This window comes from Ochotona princeps, chromosome 21 (genome assembly GCF_030435755.1).
Source record: "Ochotona princeps isolate mOchPri1 chromosome 21, mOchPri1.hap1, whole genome shotgun sequence".
Taxonomy (NCBI): Eukaryota; Metazoa; Chordata; class Mammalia; order Lagomorpha; family Ochotonidae; genus Ochotona; species Ochotona princeps.
Window position 1 is genome coordinate 34,209,745 of NC_080852.1, and position 16,611 is coordinate 34,226,355.

The window sequence follows — 16,611 nt, forward strand, 5'->3', positions numbered from 1 at the left end:
CACTCAGAAAGAAGTGACAACCGCAGTGACTCAGCGATTTCAATCCGGCTCAGGTCCTTCCAGCCTCACTTCCCCCTCCTGTTATCCCAGGATTCTGTTGGCTGACCCTCCCCACACATCCCCCCAAGGATTCTCTGCAGAACAGGTGATGTTTGGGGAAGAGTGCTTCTAGTCAGGCATGTTACGGTGCCTTCCTTTTGTCAGTTGTACACTGGAAAGTCATGATTCTGAGAGACAGCTAAAGCCACCTGAATCCGCAGTGCAGCCTGGTTTCTCTGGAAGAATCAGCGCAAAGATGCTGGTTCCTATGCAGGAACTTCAGAAAGTGGTAGAAAATTCATTTAAAAGACAAATTCATTTCGGTGCAGAAAGTTTTGTGTAACACATGCAGGCTTTTAAAAAAATAATAATATGCATTTTCCCGTTGCTATGAAAACTGTTCACTCATTTTCAATCTTGAGATCCTGACTTTATGAAGTAGACAGTAATAAACACAGAGTAGAGTTTTCAGACCGGGCATCCTGGTTCCACCTCAGTGCCAGTGGAGCCCCGGGGGAGGTCTCTGCTATAGGATGCTGGCTTAGGGACTGTTCCCATGTCAGATAAAGTATCGGGCATTTTGGATCCCTTAGAGTAATAGTTACACTTCTTCTATTTTTAAAATATTTGTTTTTTCTTTATTTGAAAGGCAGAGTAACAGAGGGAGAGACACAAAGAGAGATCTTCTATCTGTTGGTCCCTTCCCTAAATGACCTCAATGGCCCAGGCTGGCTCAGGGAGAGTGGAACTCCACCCAGGTCTCTTGCTTGAGTGACAGGGGTTGGAGTCCCTGGGCCATTGCTGCTGCTTTCCCAAGCACACCAGCAGGGAGCTGGATCAGAAATGGAAAAGCAGCCGGGACTTAGACCAGCACTTCAAGATGAAATGTCAGCATCACGCGCGGCAGCTTAACCCTCTGCACCACCACGCCAGCCTTGCTCGCTCTTCTCAGGACACTATGCACCACCACGCCAGCCTTGCTCACTCTTCTCAGGACACTATGCACCACCACGCCAGCCTTGCTCACTCTTCTCAGGACACTCTGCACCACCACGCCAGCCTTGCTCACTCTTCTCAGGACACTATGCACCACCACGCCAGCCTTGCTCACTCTTCTCAGGACACTATGCACCACGCCAGCCTTGCTCACTCTTCTCAGGACACTCTGCACCACCACGCCAGCCTTGCTCACTCTTCTCAGGACACTATGCACCACCACGCCAGCCTTGCTCACTCTTCTCAGGACACTATGCACCACGACACCAGCCTTGCTCACTCTTCTCAGGAAACTATGCTTGCTTCTGAAATGAAAACGTGTTCATCAAAATGCCTTTATTCTCCATTGGGCATTTTTTAAGTCGGCCTGTTCAGGAGTTGCTTTGGTTTGATGGGTTGGGCAAAACCACATGGGGAAAGTGGGTGCCCCAAGAGTTATCACATGGGCCTGGCCACCTTCCCAGCCTCCTTTCTCTCAGCCCATGCCCCCTGCCCTCCAGCCACGTCCTGATGATACCATCCTTTCAGACCCTTGGCCACCCTCCTCCACACAGTGTGCAGCACCGGTTAGCTCTGACACAGTCCGTAAGCCCATCCCCTGGCTGCCACCCTGGTTGGGGAGAACTGCGGGTATGTGGTGTACACTGCCTCACTTGCCACTATCTTGTCACACCATCCTCACACAGTCCCTGGGAAGACCCCCAGCCTTGCTCACCTAGGCTACCAGGCAGCCCAGGGCCCGGCTGCATGTGACGCTCTTAGAACAGTCTCCCTGCAACCCCACAGCCAGTCCTGCTCATGGGGCATGTCACCAGGGCCATCAGTTGTAGGGCATGGAGGGCTCTGCAGGACTTGCAACTCCTGCTCTTAATAGGAGCCAACTGACATGCCTGGCTTCCCACACAGCTCGGGTCCCAGACTGTCAGTGCGGTTTTCTGTGGGAAACCATTTTGCGCCTTGCTGGCTGACTGCAAACCTAAAGGCGCTGTGTGTGTCTGGCTCTCAGCTTGAATGCCATTAAGAGAGGGAGGGAGCCGGTCCATTTATAAAAGGCTGGGTTATTACGGGAAATGCGTTTCAGAGCTTGCTTTGGCAGTGAATTATTTTATCAAACGAGAGGGCCAAGCTTCACTGTGGTACGATTTCTGCCCTTTTCATCCCTTTAATAAAATCCCAAGCCATCTTTAAAAACTAGAAGGGTTTCTGCAATGGCTGAGGTCGTTTATTAAAATGGTGGGTGCCCAGCTTGGCCCTGGCGGATGGCAAGACGGCAGGTCTGAAGTGGGATCCGGGAAGCAGAAGTGTGGGCCTCCAGGTGATGTCTGGTGTAACACTGGGGACCACAGAGAAAGTGCAGGGAGCAGCAAGGTCATGCTGCTGTGTCAGGCGTGGGATCTACTGAGGGACACACTGGGGCAGTGCAGAACAGTGCCAGGTGCCCAGATGTTCCAGGTGGTCGGGCAAGCGTGCTGGGCATAGTTACACAGCATGACTCAGTTCTTGCAGCAGACTGTCCAGGGTGTTCTGATTCCTAGAGGTTTCCAGGCTTACACGTGCATTTTCCCAAGGTCTTGCTGGATCAAGGGAGAAATGAGCATGGTGGGGAACACAGTTGGATGAGAGGGGTTCGGCAGCTGAAGAGCTGGGTTTGAGCCAGGCTTCTGCTTAACATGGCCAGAACACAGATTTCCGGTTTAGAGTATCAAGTGCCTGAAACATTTATCATCTGATATCCTTGCAGGTGGTACTCAGAAATAACAGCCAAATGACTAGCGTTTGCCTGTGACTCCCAAACTGTGACTTAGCTACACTGATTTATCACCCATAGCTCAAAATTTGCGATGGGCAGCATTCCACATTTCACTGTGCCAATGAAAAAGAGATCGCACTTCATCAGTCCATGTGTAGTTCCACTGCCACGTTATACTCGACTTCTCATATGTTTTTGACTGCCCATCCATCTGACTCGGGATGACTTACAGACAAAAGCTACTCATAAACTTATTCTGTGACATGTCATACAAATATGAAAAGGCTATCCCAAAATCATACTTTTAGATGACTTCAAGCTAGCCAGAAGCTTGAAGTACTTCTGATTTTGCAGGCAGAATGCTTGGAAGTTTCTATGCTGGGGAAGCTGCATAGGCAGTGCCAATAACAGCATGAGAACAGACAAGGCGCGTCTTGGGGGAATGACGCCACAGCCTCTGGCTGCTGTGTGACCCACAGAAAGAAACAGAACACTAAAAAGCCAGGTCAGTAGGCAAGAATGGTTCCAGTCAGCAGGTGACTCCCCCAGCTGCCTACATTTCAGGTATATGATGACAGCAGATCAAGCATTACTTCCGAACTTCTAAGAAAACATGACATTTGTTATTTTCAGTTCAAAGGGGCAGAGACGAAGGTAATAAATATTTTAAAACATCATAAAGGCTTGAAAATTTTTTTCATGCTTTAGAGGAAGATACTTATGATCAAAAAACCCTGTGAGTAAAATGTGCTTCTGTGCAGCAAGGAAATGATCAACAAAGTCAAGAGGCAACCAACACGTGTGCACGCTTCACAAGATAGGGACTAATATCCAGGATTTACAAAGAGCTTCAGAAACGCAACGGCAGCAAAACAAACAACCCTGGGAAGAAGTGGGTGAAGGTAATGAGCAGGCATTTTTCAAAAGGACAAATTCAAATTACTAATAAACATAAGAAAACATGCTCAGGCTCCCCTAGTTATTAGGGCAAGACAAATAAAAACCACATCGATATTTCAAGTAACTCCAGTGAGATTGGCCTACATTCAGAAATTTACTAAAAACAAGCTGCTGATGTGGATGTGGGGAGAAAGGTACCCTACTCCACTGCTGGTGGGAATGCAGGAAGTCCCACATAGTACAGAAGTCAGTATGGAGAGTGCTAAGACAACTGGAAACTGATCCGTCATGGGACAGCTATCCCACTGCTGAGAATATTACCAAAGGAAATGAGAGCTGCATCTGAGAGTGACCTATAATACTGTATTCACAGCGGCACAGTCCACAATAGTGAAGACATGGAAACGACCCAGATGCCTGTCAACAGAGGAATGGATAAAGAAACTGGTACATCTACTCTATGGAATCCTACTCAGCCATTTAAAAGAAATTCTACCATTTGCAACAAAATGGTACCAACTAGAGACCATTATGCTTAGTGAAATAGGCCAATCTAAAAAGGATAAATATCATATGTTCTCTCTGGTATAATACAACCTTCATGCAAAATACAAGATCACCAGATATATGGGTAAAAATGCATGTACGTATATATTCCCATAGAAGAACTGTACAGTGGAGACCAGCATACAAGTGCAGATATGTTGCAATATGCATCTCTATTGCTGAATAAAAGGAGGACTCCCAGTGAAACTGCTAAATATATTTTGGCAAGAAGATACTGGACTTTTCTCTGCCTTCAGACCAGAGATGGTCTCCCCAAGAAACTGTTGAATTTATCTGGACAATAAGATGCTGGACTCTATGCTTGGTATATTCTTGCAATGAAAGAATCTTGACTGAATTTGAAATGTAATACAGCAATAAGGTGGAGGAATCCACCATGGGGGGAGGGTTCCAGGAGGGGTTGGGAGAGCCCCAGAGCCTATGAAACTGTGTCACATAATGCAATGTAATTAATAAAAAAATGCATATATTAAAGAAACAAAAAAAAAGATGATACTGGACTTTCACCATTGTCTATACCTGCAATGTCATGACGCACTTAAATAGCAGAATAATGGACTTGAGATGGCTGCTGAAGGACTATACTATTGTAAATAATCTAGGGAAAAACAGTGGGGGAGAGGGGATGGGGATGCAGAAGGGAAATCCCTGTGCTATGGAACTGCATCATAACAAATGAAAAGCTTTTAAAAACGCAATCTTATTCTTACAGTAACTGACAAGTGTTTTTTGCACGTTTGCGGGGAGGAGCTTCAGTTGTAGCCATACTTATTTCTTCTCTGCACAGGGTTTTGTCGATGGGGTAGAATATCCTAAGTGTAGCCTTTTGAGTAGCAGTTTGAGTTGACATTCAACTGCTTTAACTATACAGGCTACCTTTCATACTAGACCTTGAAACCTAAAGTAACATATCCCAAAAAGATTATTCTTTGATATTTCATACCTTTTATGTCCCATATCAGAAAGAATCCGTCAAGGGTTATTAGTTTATTATGGGAATAGTTTGACCTCATAATAAAATGCCTAGTCTCATTGACTGCTGTTTGAAAATCCTATTTCATGTCTTAAAAAAATTCATCTTTTATGTTCTCCCAAACGTATGTCTCATACCCTAAGATTCTTAAAGTTGTCATCACAGATAAATTCTTGTTAGCAAGGAATCTGTCTGCCTGAGTCTACTCCCAGTTTGACCATTAGATGTAAGAACCAAGTCATTCCATGTGAAATTCACTTTTTCTGCCTTAAGAATGAATGTCCTACGTAAAATATTGGATGCAGTGTATACAAAAGCAGTGACTTCAGCTTAATAAATATATGGCTAGTGTTAGAGTTATTTACATTTTTTTAAATTTTCTAGATTGGATTGTTTGCTATTGCTTTATGTGAAGATACAGATCTTTCAGTAAAGTACACTTTTAACTTTTTTTAAAAATGCAATCTTTCCAACAATTTTTAAAGCTAATATCATCCTTTATATGCAGACATGAAAACTGAGGCTTAGAGAAAATTTAGCACCTCCATGCAGCTGAGAAGTGGTAACAGGAAGCAGTCTATTTCCCAAAGCTTCCTCCATGCCACACAATGCCCACCATGTTTATAAACTGCATATTCTACCGGAGGGCTTCCTCAGCCCCTGTTCTAGAAATGTCTTGGAAACATGGCATGGTTTCCCTCCCGTTCTGGATCAGCCCAGGAGAGCGTAGCATCCACCACCACCTGGAGGAAGCCTGCCAGGACCAGTGTTGTCACATTCAAGGGTGACTTGAACACAAATCCTTAGGGCACATCAGGGATGAGCCACCACCCTCTGCCCTCAGCCAGGCCCCTGCCAGGCTTCAGGGGAAGGGGGATCAGTGAGAGGTTCTCTCCTGCAGCCTCCAGGAGGGACTCGAAACTGGCAGAGCACAAACTGGGAACCTTCATCCTTGCAAAAACGAGTGAGGAGAGGGGTCGCAGTCCTTATCTATCATGCCTTCCCCCTGCAAACCACCGCCTGGGTTCTACACTTGAGGTTCACGTGGGTAGGGCTTGCAAGGATGTTTTTCCTAGCTATCTGTTTTTGAACAAATGAAGAGCCACACTCAAAGGTTCTGGTGGCATATCAAGACACGACGGCTTCTCATTGAAATTCTACACAGGTGCTGATCCTACCCTAGGACTTCTCTCATCAAAGGACCTCTCTGGTAGTGCTGGTGCTGACTTATTAATAAAGAGCCTGCCTGCGTCTGATTATTTATCTAATCAAGATTCACCTGCAGCTGAAGCTCACAGAGTCGGCTGCCAGCCTAGTGTAGCTGCTGCTAGAATTACAGCTGAGAGACCCAGAGTGTGTCCAGGCATTAAGGCCCAGAAATGGAAGCGGAGCTCCCCCAGTGCTCCCTGTCACTCTGCTGCGGAGACTGCAAACTGCCTGCCGGCCAAGAGATAAGACGCCTGCCTCAACGGCTGGTCTGCAGGGTTGGGGCTGTTCCTTATAACCAAGTACACTTAGCATTCCAGCAGCAGGAATGGTGAGCTCCCTAATGTCCCCATGGAGCCAGGAGATGATACCCACTTTCTGTGTGGCCTACGCCAACATACTTTCCAATACACATTGAAGCAAAACTTCTGCATTACGTTCAGGAGGGTGGCTGCTTGGGGTGCCCTGGCCTGAGACCCCTGCCACTTGCTTCCACCTACCAGTCCCCTCAAGTTATGGCTGGAGTGCAAGGCGGCTGGCAGCAGCTCTCCTCATCTCCCTTACAGCTAACGCAGCTTAGTCTTACCTTGGGGGCGGCTGCAGCTCACCAGCAACACAGATCCTCTTCTTTAAGATCTCCTTCCTTGTGGACAGGAAATCCTCACTTTTTATTATTAGGCCTGGAAACCTCTCACCACCACAGCCCCGCTGTACAAGGTGTGCAACAGGCTGCAGCGCTTGTCGCCCACCAAGACCCCAAGGCCAGCACGCCCCCTCCCTGCAAGTGCTGCACCTCAGGCCTGGCTCTGTGGCCAGCTCAGTTGTTTATACACTTGGATAGAGAGAAGACAACCAAGAGCTTCCTGAGTTTACAGGTCCAGTCCCTGGATTCACACTGGGACAGGACACAGGGCAGGCCCCATCCACAAAGACACGGGGTCCTGTCCTGTTGCCACATGTGTCTGGTAGGGACCTAACCGAGGGGAAAGCAGGCTGTTCCCATCGGTCTATGTGGGTTCCCTGAGTACTATGTGACAGGCCCTGGGATGCACAGGGAGCACAAAAGGTGGCCTTTGCTGTCCCACTGGACAGTCAGGGATGGCAGAGGCAGAGTGAAGCTGGGCACCATGCTGGGTAAAGGGGCTGCGGGGCAGAAAGCCACAGAACCATGAGTAAGATGGGAAAGCAGGTTAACAGAGGAACGGGATCCTGCCACTGCCCTGAAGGGTGAAACTGCACGGTTGGGGACGACACACACACTCTGTCTCAGCTCACATGTGGGCAATGCCACTGCCCACACTGGGGACCACTCGTGAAAGCTCGTCTGGCAGCGGCCAGCACAGCCCGGCTCCTTGGTTGGCCACGTGGATGGGCCAGGGCTTTGGATGGAATAAAGCCACTGACCAGAGCAGCATCTGTGACACAGGAGAGCATCCTTCTGAGGATTCACCTCAGGCACAGGAAGCAAGGCCCTGGGTTTTACCCCGGTCACCGTGGGACTCAGGAGGGAAGAACCTGCTGACAAACCTGTGCTTCTTGCTGCAGTGGGCTGGGGAGAACATACAACTGCCTTTCCCAGGGAGGGCAGGGTCGAAGGTCACTTGCGTTTCACTACTCATTAGCGTCTCTTTGAAGACGCCTGTTGGGGTATTGTCTAGTTCACGTATTTGAATGCATGACCCGTCCCACCTCATTCATCTCTGAAGGGCAGGAAGCTTTTTTTTTTTCCGGTCTTTTTAAGCTCCTTGTCACTGAGCACGTTGTTTTGCATCTTATTGGTGGTTCATGAACAATCATGGAAGGAACCGTGAATCAGAGGATGCACTGAGTATTCGGGTTTAGGGCCTTCCTTACAGACACTGGCCTCACTTGTGTCCTTCCCCTCCCTGGCTGGCCTGCTCAGGAGGTCACCGCAAACAGCTCACGGTGAGGCAGACATCCAACTCAGGTCACCCTCTCAGTCCTGAGATTCCTAAGGTGGAGGAGACGCCTACTGGGTACCAGCACTTGATGTTGGGGAGCCTTGGGTCTGCCATAGAATCAGTCTTGTGCACGGGCACAAATAGAGGCAGGACCACAAATACAAATGACATTGCATTCCGACCACAAATTGCACAGAAGACATCTCTATTGCTTAGAAATTCTCTTAGAAGTAGCACCAGGCAAGAAACAGAAAAGCCCCAAGACCCAGAGGCCTGCCTGTGTGACCCACATCCCCAAGGAGAGGGCACGGTGCATGCTGGGGATTGAGTTCTAACTTCTGCGCATGCTTTTCTGCAGGCGGAATTGGCTGTGATGGTCGAGATAGAGGCCAAGTTCGAAAATGCCTTGACGTGGTGGAGATCTACAACCCAGACGGGGACTTCTGGCGGGAGGGCCCACCCATGCCCAGTCCCCTCCTCTCGCTTCGAACCAATTCTACCAACGCAGGAACAGTGGACGGGAAGCTCTATGTCTGCGGGGGATTCCATGGAGCAGGTATCAGTCCTGTTTTAAATGTCCTATTGCCTCCCTTTGCTGACCGCATCACTAGCAAATTCTGTGGTGGGCAAGGTGAGTGCTGGCACAAGCAAGGCTTTGATTGCCCAGTGACCCTGAACAATCTGCCAGCCTCTGCACCAAGGCTTTCATAGCCACCAACTGGACCGACTAGGTCCACAGTGGTTGTACAGATTCTGCAAAGTCTGGTTCATAACACATGTGACATGTGGCAGACACTCCATACACGGTCATGGAATATGATCAGAGGAGATGTGGAAAAGGGAGAGTAATGCTGGGCAGCCGGATCGATGAAGTTAGACCCGGGAAGCAGAGGAGGGCCTACCAAAAGTCTTGGGATTCATCTTCATCGTGGCTAAGTAAGAATCACAGGACTTGTGACTTCCTATTGCGTTACCACCACTAGAATGAAATGGCTCAAAAGCCTTCCTAGAGCAGTATCCAACACAACCTGCTTTCCGTAAATCCAGGTGTGGCACTGGTGCATTGTACTGCAGGGATTCATGATTTTCTAACACAACAGGCAGACTCTGAACCATACATAAACCTGAAAGGCAGACGCCACCCAAGTTTGATTAGCTGTGTCAGTGTGGTTCTGTTTTGGGGGACTGCTCTATTCTAATCCCACTAACAGGAGGCACAGGTCAGCACATAACCTCTGGTTGGAGCTCTTGAGAGCACATACAGCGGTGGAAAAATCTCAGATTAGAATAACGTCACCCCTTGGCAAACAAAGCCTTTCCTCAATCATCTTCATTTTCTTTTTTTAAGATTTCCTTATTTTTATTGGAAAGACAGATATACAGAGAGGAGGAGAGACAGATACTCCACAAGTGGCCACAATGGCCAGAGCCAAGCTGATCCAAAGCCAGGAGCCAGGAGCCTCCAGGTCTCCCACAGGGGTGCAGGGTCCCAAGGCTTTGGGCCATCTTCCACTGCTTTCTCAAGCCACAAGCAGGGAGCTGGATGGGAAGTGGAACATCCAGGACACAGACTGGTGCCCATATGAGATCACAGTGCATGAAGGCAAGGATTTAGCCACTACGCTACCAAACCAGGCCCCACCTTCATTTTCTAAACACATAATCATATGCAAGTTAGAGAATATGGTTTTCATTATGAATTACAAGAGACTCAGGAAACACAGGAACCAAATGCAATGAGTGGATCTTATTTGGGTCTTGATTCCAATACATTTTCTGTGTAAAAATGTTTTTCAGGTAATCTGGGAAACTTGAACATGGGTAGGGCTATTAAGTAGTAAATATTAGGAAATTAATGATTTTGTTTGGGATGATAATGGTGCTGTATTTTTATATTAAAAAAGCCAACCATCCTGTGCAGTTAGAGGCCATTTGGAAGCAGTTCTGAAAAATAAAAAGAGAAAAAAAAAAGTAGTTCTGAACAAAGATGACTGACACTTGCTTTAATCTATTTCAGCAGACATTTTTTGAGAAGGAAGGAGGGATAAGAACAGACCTGTCACCAACGGTTAATGTGGGAGCTGGGAGAACCTGGGCTGAATTTCACTACCTTCACTGTTTTATTTCCATCTGCTTAAAATGTTCCATAATAAAAAGCTTTACTTTATCTCCCCATCTGTTCTTTGGAGGACTTTCTTAGGCAGCTTTGGCACGTTCAATATCATATGCCATGCTTCGGTAAAGTCAAGACTCTCTCGTGGCAGTAAGAAACCTGGCCCCGCAGGAGGCCTTGGTCAGGCTCTGCCTGTGAGAAGGCAGGCGTGGAGTCAGCAGCGAGAGCCCAGGCACTGAGCACCCACTCTGCAGGCTCTTGGGTTGGCAGCAGGGGAACTCCTTGCCAATCCCTGTCTTCTGGCTTGCTCAAGACCAGAAAGGACAGGCAGAGAATGTGAAGGCCTTGGAGGGAAGGGCACCACCCGCGTGCCCTGGAAGCAGTACTTGCCGTTCTTCTTCCCTATCTTCCTTTGCAGAACGCTGAGCTAGAGAACCATGGTTTTAAAAACACGTAGAATAAATTCATGCAATGAGCTGACCCCGCTTCTTGGCACTCTGATGGGTTAATAACACTTTCAGCCGACAGAGAGGGATTTACTACACGAGCTCTCAGAGCCCATTTTAATTATTCGGTTCTAAAATGGTAGACTGTCTGGGATTAGCTGAATGAACTGTCTCTGGGACTTCATGCAAAACAGAACAATTATGTAACGGCGCATTGTGATCCAGTGGTCTCAGCACCATCAGACCAAAAGCAGACAGTGAATTTTCTCTCCTCGGGTGACACAGACCTACTTGTCCCATTTATTAATTCAGAAAACCACCATCAAGAGATTAATCCCTGGTAATACAATTTGTCAATTTTTAAAAATGCATTTGAGGGCCTAGGGCTGTGGCCTAAGACTGAAATCCTCGCCTTGAACTCACCGGGATCCCATTTGGGCACCAGTTCTAATCCCGGCAGCTCCACTTCCCATCCAGCTCCCCGCTTGTGGCCTAGCAAAGCAGTCAAGGATGGCCCAAAGCCTTGGGACCCTGCACCCCTGTGGGAGACCTGGAAGAAGTTCCTGGCTCCTGGCTTCGGATCACCACAGCACCGGTTGTTGTGGTTACTTGTGGAGTGAAGATCTTCCTCTCTGCTACTCCTCCTCTCTGTATATCTGACTTTGCAATAAAAAATAATTTTTAAAAAAAATGCAATTGAAGCCTATCTTGAACAGGTAGTTGGGATACAATCTTGAGATATTCAAGTTCTGATGAAAAAGACAGACATGCAAATGGACATGACATGCACACACTACCAATGGAATAATTTGGATCTGGTTAAATAGGAGTAAGTTGAATACCTACTTCTGCTTCCCCACCAAGCCCCACTTAAAGTGACAAAGAAGAGGAGGGAAAACAGCAGTGAGAGAATTCTAGAAGCTGGAGAGTAGGTGAATGTGAAACTTTAGTCCCAAACTGGCACCACAGAAAAATCCTGACGTGTGGCACAGACGCCCCGGGTAACCTTGGAGTTGGTGAGCCGGGAGAAGAAGGGCAGGCGGTGCAGGACCTCAGCTCTGCAGTGCATCCTCTCCCATGACGTCCGGAGCTATGGACAGGAGTCCGGGTCAGGCACGCAGTCCTAGAGACAGAGGACTTGGTGGATGCCTGCACAGGAAGCCAGCAAGTTTAGGAGGTTGTCCTGCAGGGACCTGCCCAGATCACCTCACAAGGAATCTCAAAGAAAAACATACCACAAGACTTGCATTAGTCCATAGGAGTGAAGTGTGGGCAGCTAACTGTATGCAGGAAGGAGGATCGCCATTCTCACTGTGCGGGAGGCTGGAGGTTCAAGGCCAGGCAGCCCCATTGCTCTGGACCCAGCGAGACCCCACGGCAGAGCAGCACCCACAAGCGAGTGACGACGTCACTAAGTGGGGAGCCAAAAGCCTCCAGGGGCCAGGCTCCTGCTCCTGCAACAACCTGCTCTCAAGACGTTCAGGGTCCCCTGAGAGCAACCTGCACCCTATCCAGGGCAGCAACCACTGGCCTAAGCACTTCCCACCAAGCCTCACCTTTAAGTTCTGCCACCTCCAGCCATCACCATTCTCAGGGCCAGGCTTCTGGCACATAGACCTTTGGAGACACACCCAAACCACAGCAGTGCCCAATCTCAACAGGGGCCACACAGCTAAGAATTACCAGATACTAGAGGAAAGCATGCCATGAAACACAGAAACCAAAACACCCACAAGAAAAGCCACCTGGGGGAGAGAAGAGACTAAGCCATGTGCAGCAGTCACCCCAGGAAAGGGGGAGGGACACCGTGTTGACACAAGGGAAGAGGGGCCTTTAAAGATTTCTTAAAAGAAAACAAAACAAAAATGTCACAGCAGAGATTAAAGTCACAATGGAAAACCAGACTTTGAAACTATAACATTGGACATATACGAAAATTAATATATTAACACAAAATCAATGTAGAAATTCAAGAGACCCAAAATCTCTAAAACAATCTTGCAAATGAAGAATAAAGCCAGAAGACTTACACTTCCTAATCCTGAAACTTACTTCAAAGCCACAGTAATCAGGAATGTGTGGTACTGGCCCCGCAACAGATGTACAGGTCAGTGGACAGATGGTGGAGTCCAGAAACAATCCCCCCTATTTATGGTCCACTGATGCTCAACAAGGCCCCCAAGACAGCTTGCTGCAGCAAGAGAAGCCAGGGTAACTGGACATCCACATGAAAAGCAAGGACACTGGACCCCTAGTCTACACCAGGCAAATAAATAAAGATCATAAACATAAGAGTGAAAACAATACAAAATATGAGGAAAAAAGCATAGGCTTAAATCCATTATCATGCATGAAAGTGGATAAGGCGCACATCAGAATTTCAAACTTCTGTGCCTTCAAAAGATCCTCTTGAGAAATGCAGAGGACAACCCACAACGTGAGAGAATGCATCTGCCGGGTCCAAAGTGATGATTCAGTGGCTAAATCCTCGCCTTGCATGTGCTGGGATCCCATACGGGCGCTAGCTTGCAGCTCAGCTGTTCCACTTCCATCCAGCTCCCTGATTGTGGCCTGGGAAAGCAGTACAGTAGGGTCCAAAGTTTTGGGACCCTGCACCTGTATGGGAGACCTGGAAGGAGCTCCTGACTCTTGGCTTTGGATCGGCTCAGCTCCGGCCATTGTGGCCACTTGGGGAGTGAACCAGCAGATGGAAGATCTTTCTCTCAGTCTTTCCTTCTCTCTGTTGATCTGCCTTTCCAATAAAAATAAACCTTTAAAGTAAAAAGACGATATCTGTAAATTATTCATCTGATAAGAGATTGATATCTAGGACGTATAAGTAAATCTTAAGATAATAAGGCACATGTAGATATCCTTTCAATAAATGGAGGCAAATGGGCAGTTGGCTCACCCTCAGCCATGAACTACCACTTTACAGTCACTAGTGGGTGACTATAATAACCAAGATGGATAATAACAAGTGTTGACGAGGACCAAGGATTCAGGGCCCTTGAACTCTGCTAGCTGGGAGAGTACACGGCGCTGTTGCAGGAAGCAGGTCTGGCAGTTCCTCAGAGGGCGAAACACAGCCTGTGTGTTGGTCCACTGACAAATGAGTAAACGGACTGTACTCGCCCATGGGAATGTCATTTATTCAGCAGTAGATGAGGTGCTGAGTCACGTTCCTCTATCAACGAACCTCGGAAAAATTAGGCCAGGTGAGGGAACAGTCACTAGAGGCCGCACGGCACAGGATTGGGGTCCATACGATGTGCAGAAAAAAACAGAGGGTGCATTCCTGGCAGTTGGGACCAGGACAGTGACTGACAAGCACTATGGAATTCATCTTGAGGATTAGGAAGATATGAAATCACATGGTGGCTGTGGCTGCATGGTGTTGTGAAATGCTAAAAACTGCTGAACTAGAAAGTTCAGCAGGGACGTGATGTATTAATGACACCTCGTCCCCTGCCTCCCTACTCCGTGTAGCTGCAGGGTGTGAAAGGAGTGAGGGGAGCTGGGCTGAGCCGCCCACCAGGAGAGTGCCCGATGTGGGTCTTGGAGTAGAAGTGGCCCATTCTGGGGACCCCGTGAGATTTCTGACACAGTGGGGGCAGAATAAAACTGACAGCTGTCAATCACCTGGCAGTGGCTCTGGGCCAGGCACAGCTGTGTTATTTCCTCAAGCCTCATGGCTGTCTACAGGGTGGGTCTGTTCCCACCCTTGTTTTATAAGAGCAGAAACTGGGGTCACCTAGCCAGGTCACACAGAGGGCGAATGTCAGATTTGGGATTCCAACCTAGATACTCTGACCCTAAGGTCTAGATTGTTCCTCAGCAAGCTCAACCCTCTCCATACCAAATTAAATCAAAATAGTTGGGGATGAGGCCTGAGCATGCATGCATCTGTCTATCTACCTATCTATGTAATTTTATAAGGGCTTCAGATTATTCTAATACGCAATCAGGGCCAATTCCCTAGCTGAATGTTTGTTGATTTCCATTCACTGAACAGACCTTTATCAAATGCCTTATAAGTAACAACCCCAAGCCAAGCCCCAGAATACAGGTACAAGAGTGTTTTGCTGCAGCCCTAAAGGAGCTAATCGAAGGAAAAATGCAGAAATGTCTACATTAGCAGAATAATGGAGCTCACCAGCTTCCGGGAGCGTGGCTGTGCCCTTAGAGAGTAGCTTGCTCCAGGTCTGGAGCACGCAAGCTACAAGGTGGGTGGGAGGATGCCTCGTCAGCCCCGCAGAGCAAGGCTGCGTGGCAAAGACCAGGGGCAGTCACTGGCCAAATGTGGAGTCATTTAGACATCAGAAGTCAGAATGGACTCAGTTGGGACAAAAAGCTGCTGATCAATGTAGAAAATCTGATAGAAGGACAGAGATCACCATCATTGTGTAACCGGCACTGAACAACCTACCCAAGCAAAAACCCTAAAGGGATGCTAAGAGCTCTGGCTGAAAGGTGATAAAGAACCAGAGAGTCACAGGGCACCACTGCCCAACAGATCACAAGCTGGTGGTGATGAGAACAATGGAGAGTCACAGCATTGTCAGCAATTATGGTGCCCGGATAACACCGTATGAAGCCTACCTGCCCTCACGCCATCCAAGTGATCAGCTTGCTTCTGATCAAACTTCTACACTTCTAATTTCTAGGAAGTAACAAAGAAACAAGTTCAGGGATCCTGTGATAAAACAAACACATTCTGATTGGGATGTCTTCCATAAGAAAATTGGCCTGGACTTACCAAGTGATCCAGGTTATGGAGGAAAATCCCGAGATGGGGGCTATGCTAAATGAACGGAGATGAGAGGGACACAGCAACACAGTGTGTGATGGACCACTGGATGCTGGTCTGAAAATAGCAGCAACAGAAGATATCGTGGGGACAGCTGGGGAGATGAGAACCCAGGTTGTTGAGTTTGTGAGTCACTGCCATAGATTAGTGTTATCTTTTCGGAAGTCTCATCACGGCTTCTGGAATTGTAGGGGGTGATATCATCATTCTTAGAAGCAACCTGCCGAGTACTGTGGAATAGTTTTTCCAATTGCTTCCAAAGGGTTCCAGAAAAACTGTGTGCATGTGTGTGCATATATGTGCATGTGTGTGTACACGTGTGTATATGGCCACGGGATGAGAAATGTTAACTATTGTTGAACCTAGATGTAGAAAACAGCAGCATTCACTGAACTGTTCTTTCATCTTCTCTGTTGGACATTTTCCAGCATAAAAACTTGAGACAGGCACAGCGCGTTGGCAGTCACCACACCATCAGCTGTATCTTACACTGTGACTCCTGACTGCCAGGAGAGAGAGAATGCCCGTGACGTTGCTGGCTTTCTCCCTCTCTGGGGATGCACTGCAGGACCTGGGATATTCCAGAGGAGACTTGCTACTCTGCAACTTCAGATAATACAGCTTCTCTGCTCAAAACTTCATGGAAAATGGAATTAGAAATGGGCTTATTTTGGTGCAAAACATTGAGATCCATGGTTTTCTCATCATACACATTTTCTGTAACTTATAAAACACCTCCATCGGTGTAGATTTCGAAATGGCTTCTGTACCAAGATCAGTTGATCTTTTAACTCATTTTTTGAAGTATTGTGTGTATGTTTAGTATATTACATGCTGTACATGCCATTATGTTTACCACTTCTGTGTCCAGGAAGAATGGAGAAAACAT

General features: G+C 47.6%; 1 protein-coding gene across 4 annotated transcripts in view; it reads left to right on the top strand.

Annotated features, from left to right (window-relative positions):
- KBTBD12 (kelch repeat and BTB domain containing 12) overlaps positions 1–16,611 on the top strand; it is a 55,527-nt gene that overhangs the window by 29,541 nt on the left and 9,375 nt on the right. For all 4 annotated transcript variants that reach the window (XR_009247357.1, XM_058678769.1, XM_058678770.1 and 1 more), the window contains exon 5: positions 8,712–8,909. Coding sequence is in view for 3 of the 4 variants with exons in the window: in XM_058678769.1 (XP_058534752.1) it covers positions 8,712–8,909 (198 nt within the window). In the remaining variant the exon portion in view is untranslated. The remainder of the gene's footprint in view (positions 1–8,711; positions 8,910–16,611) is intronic.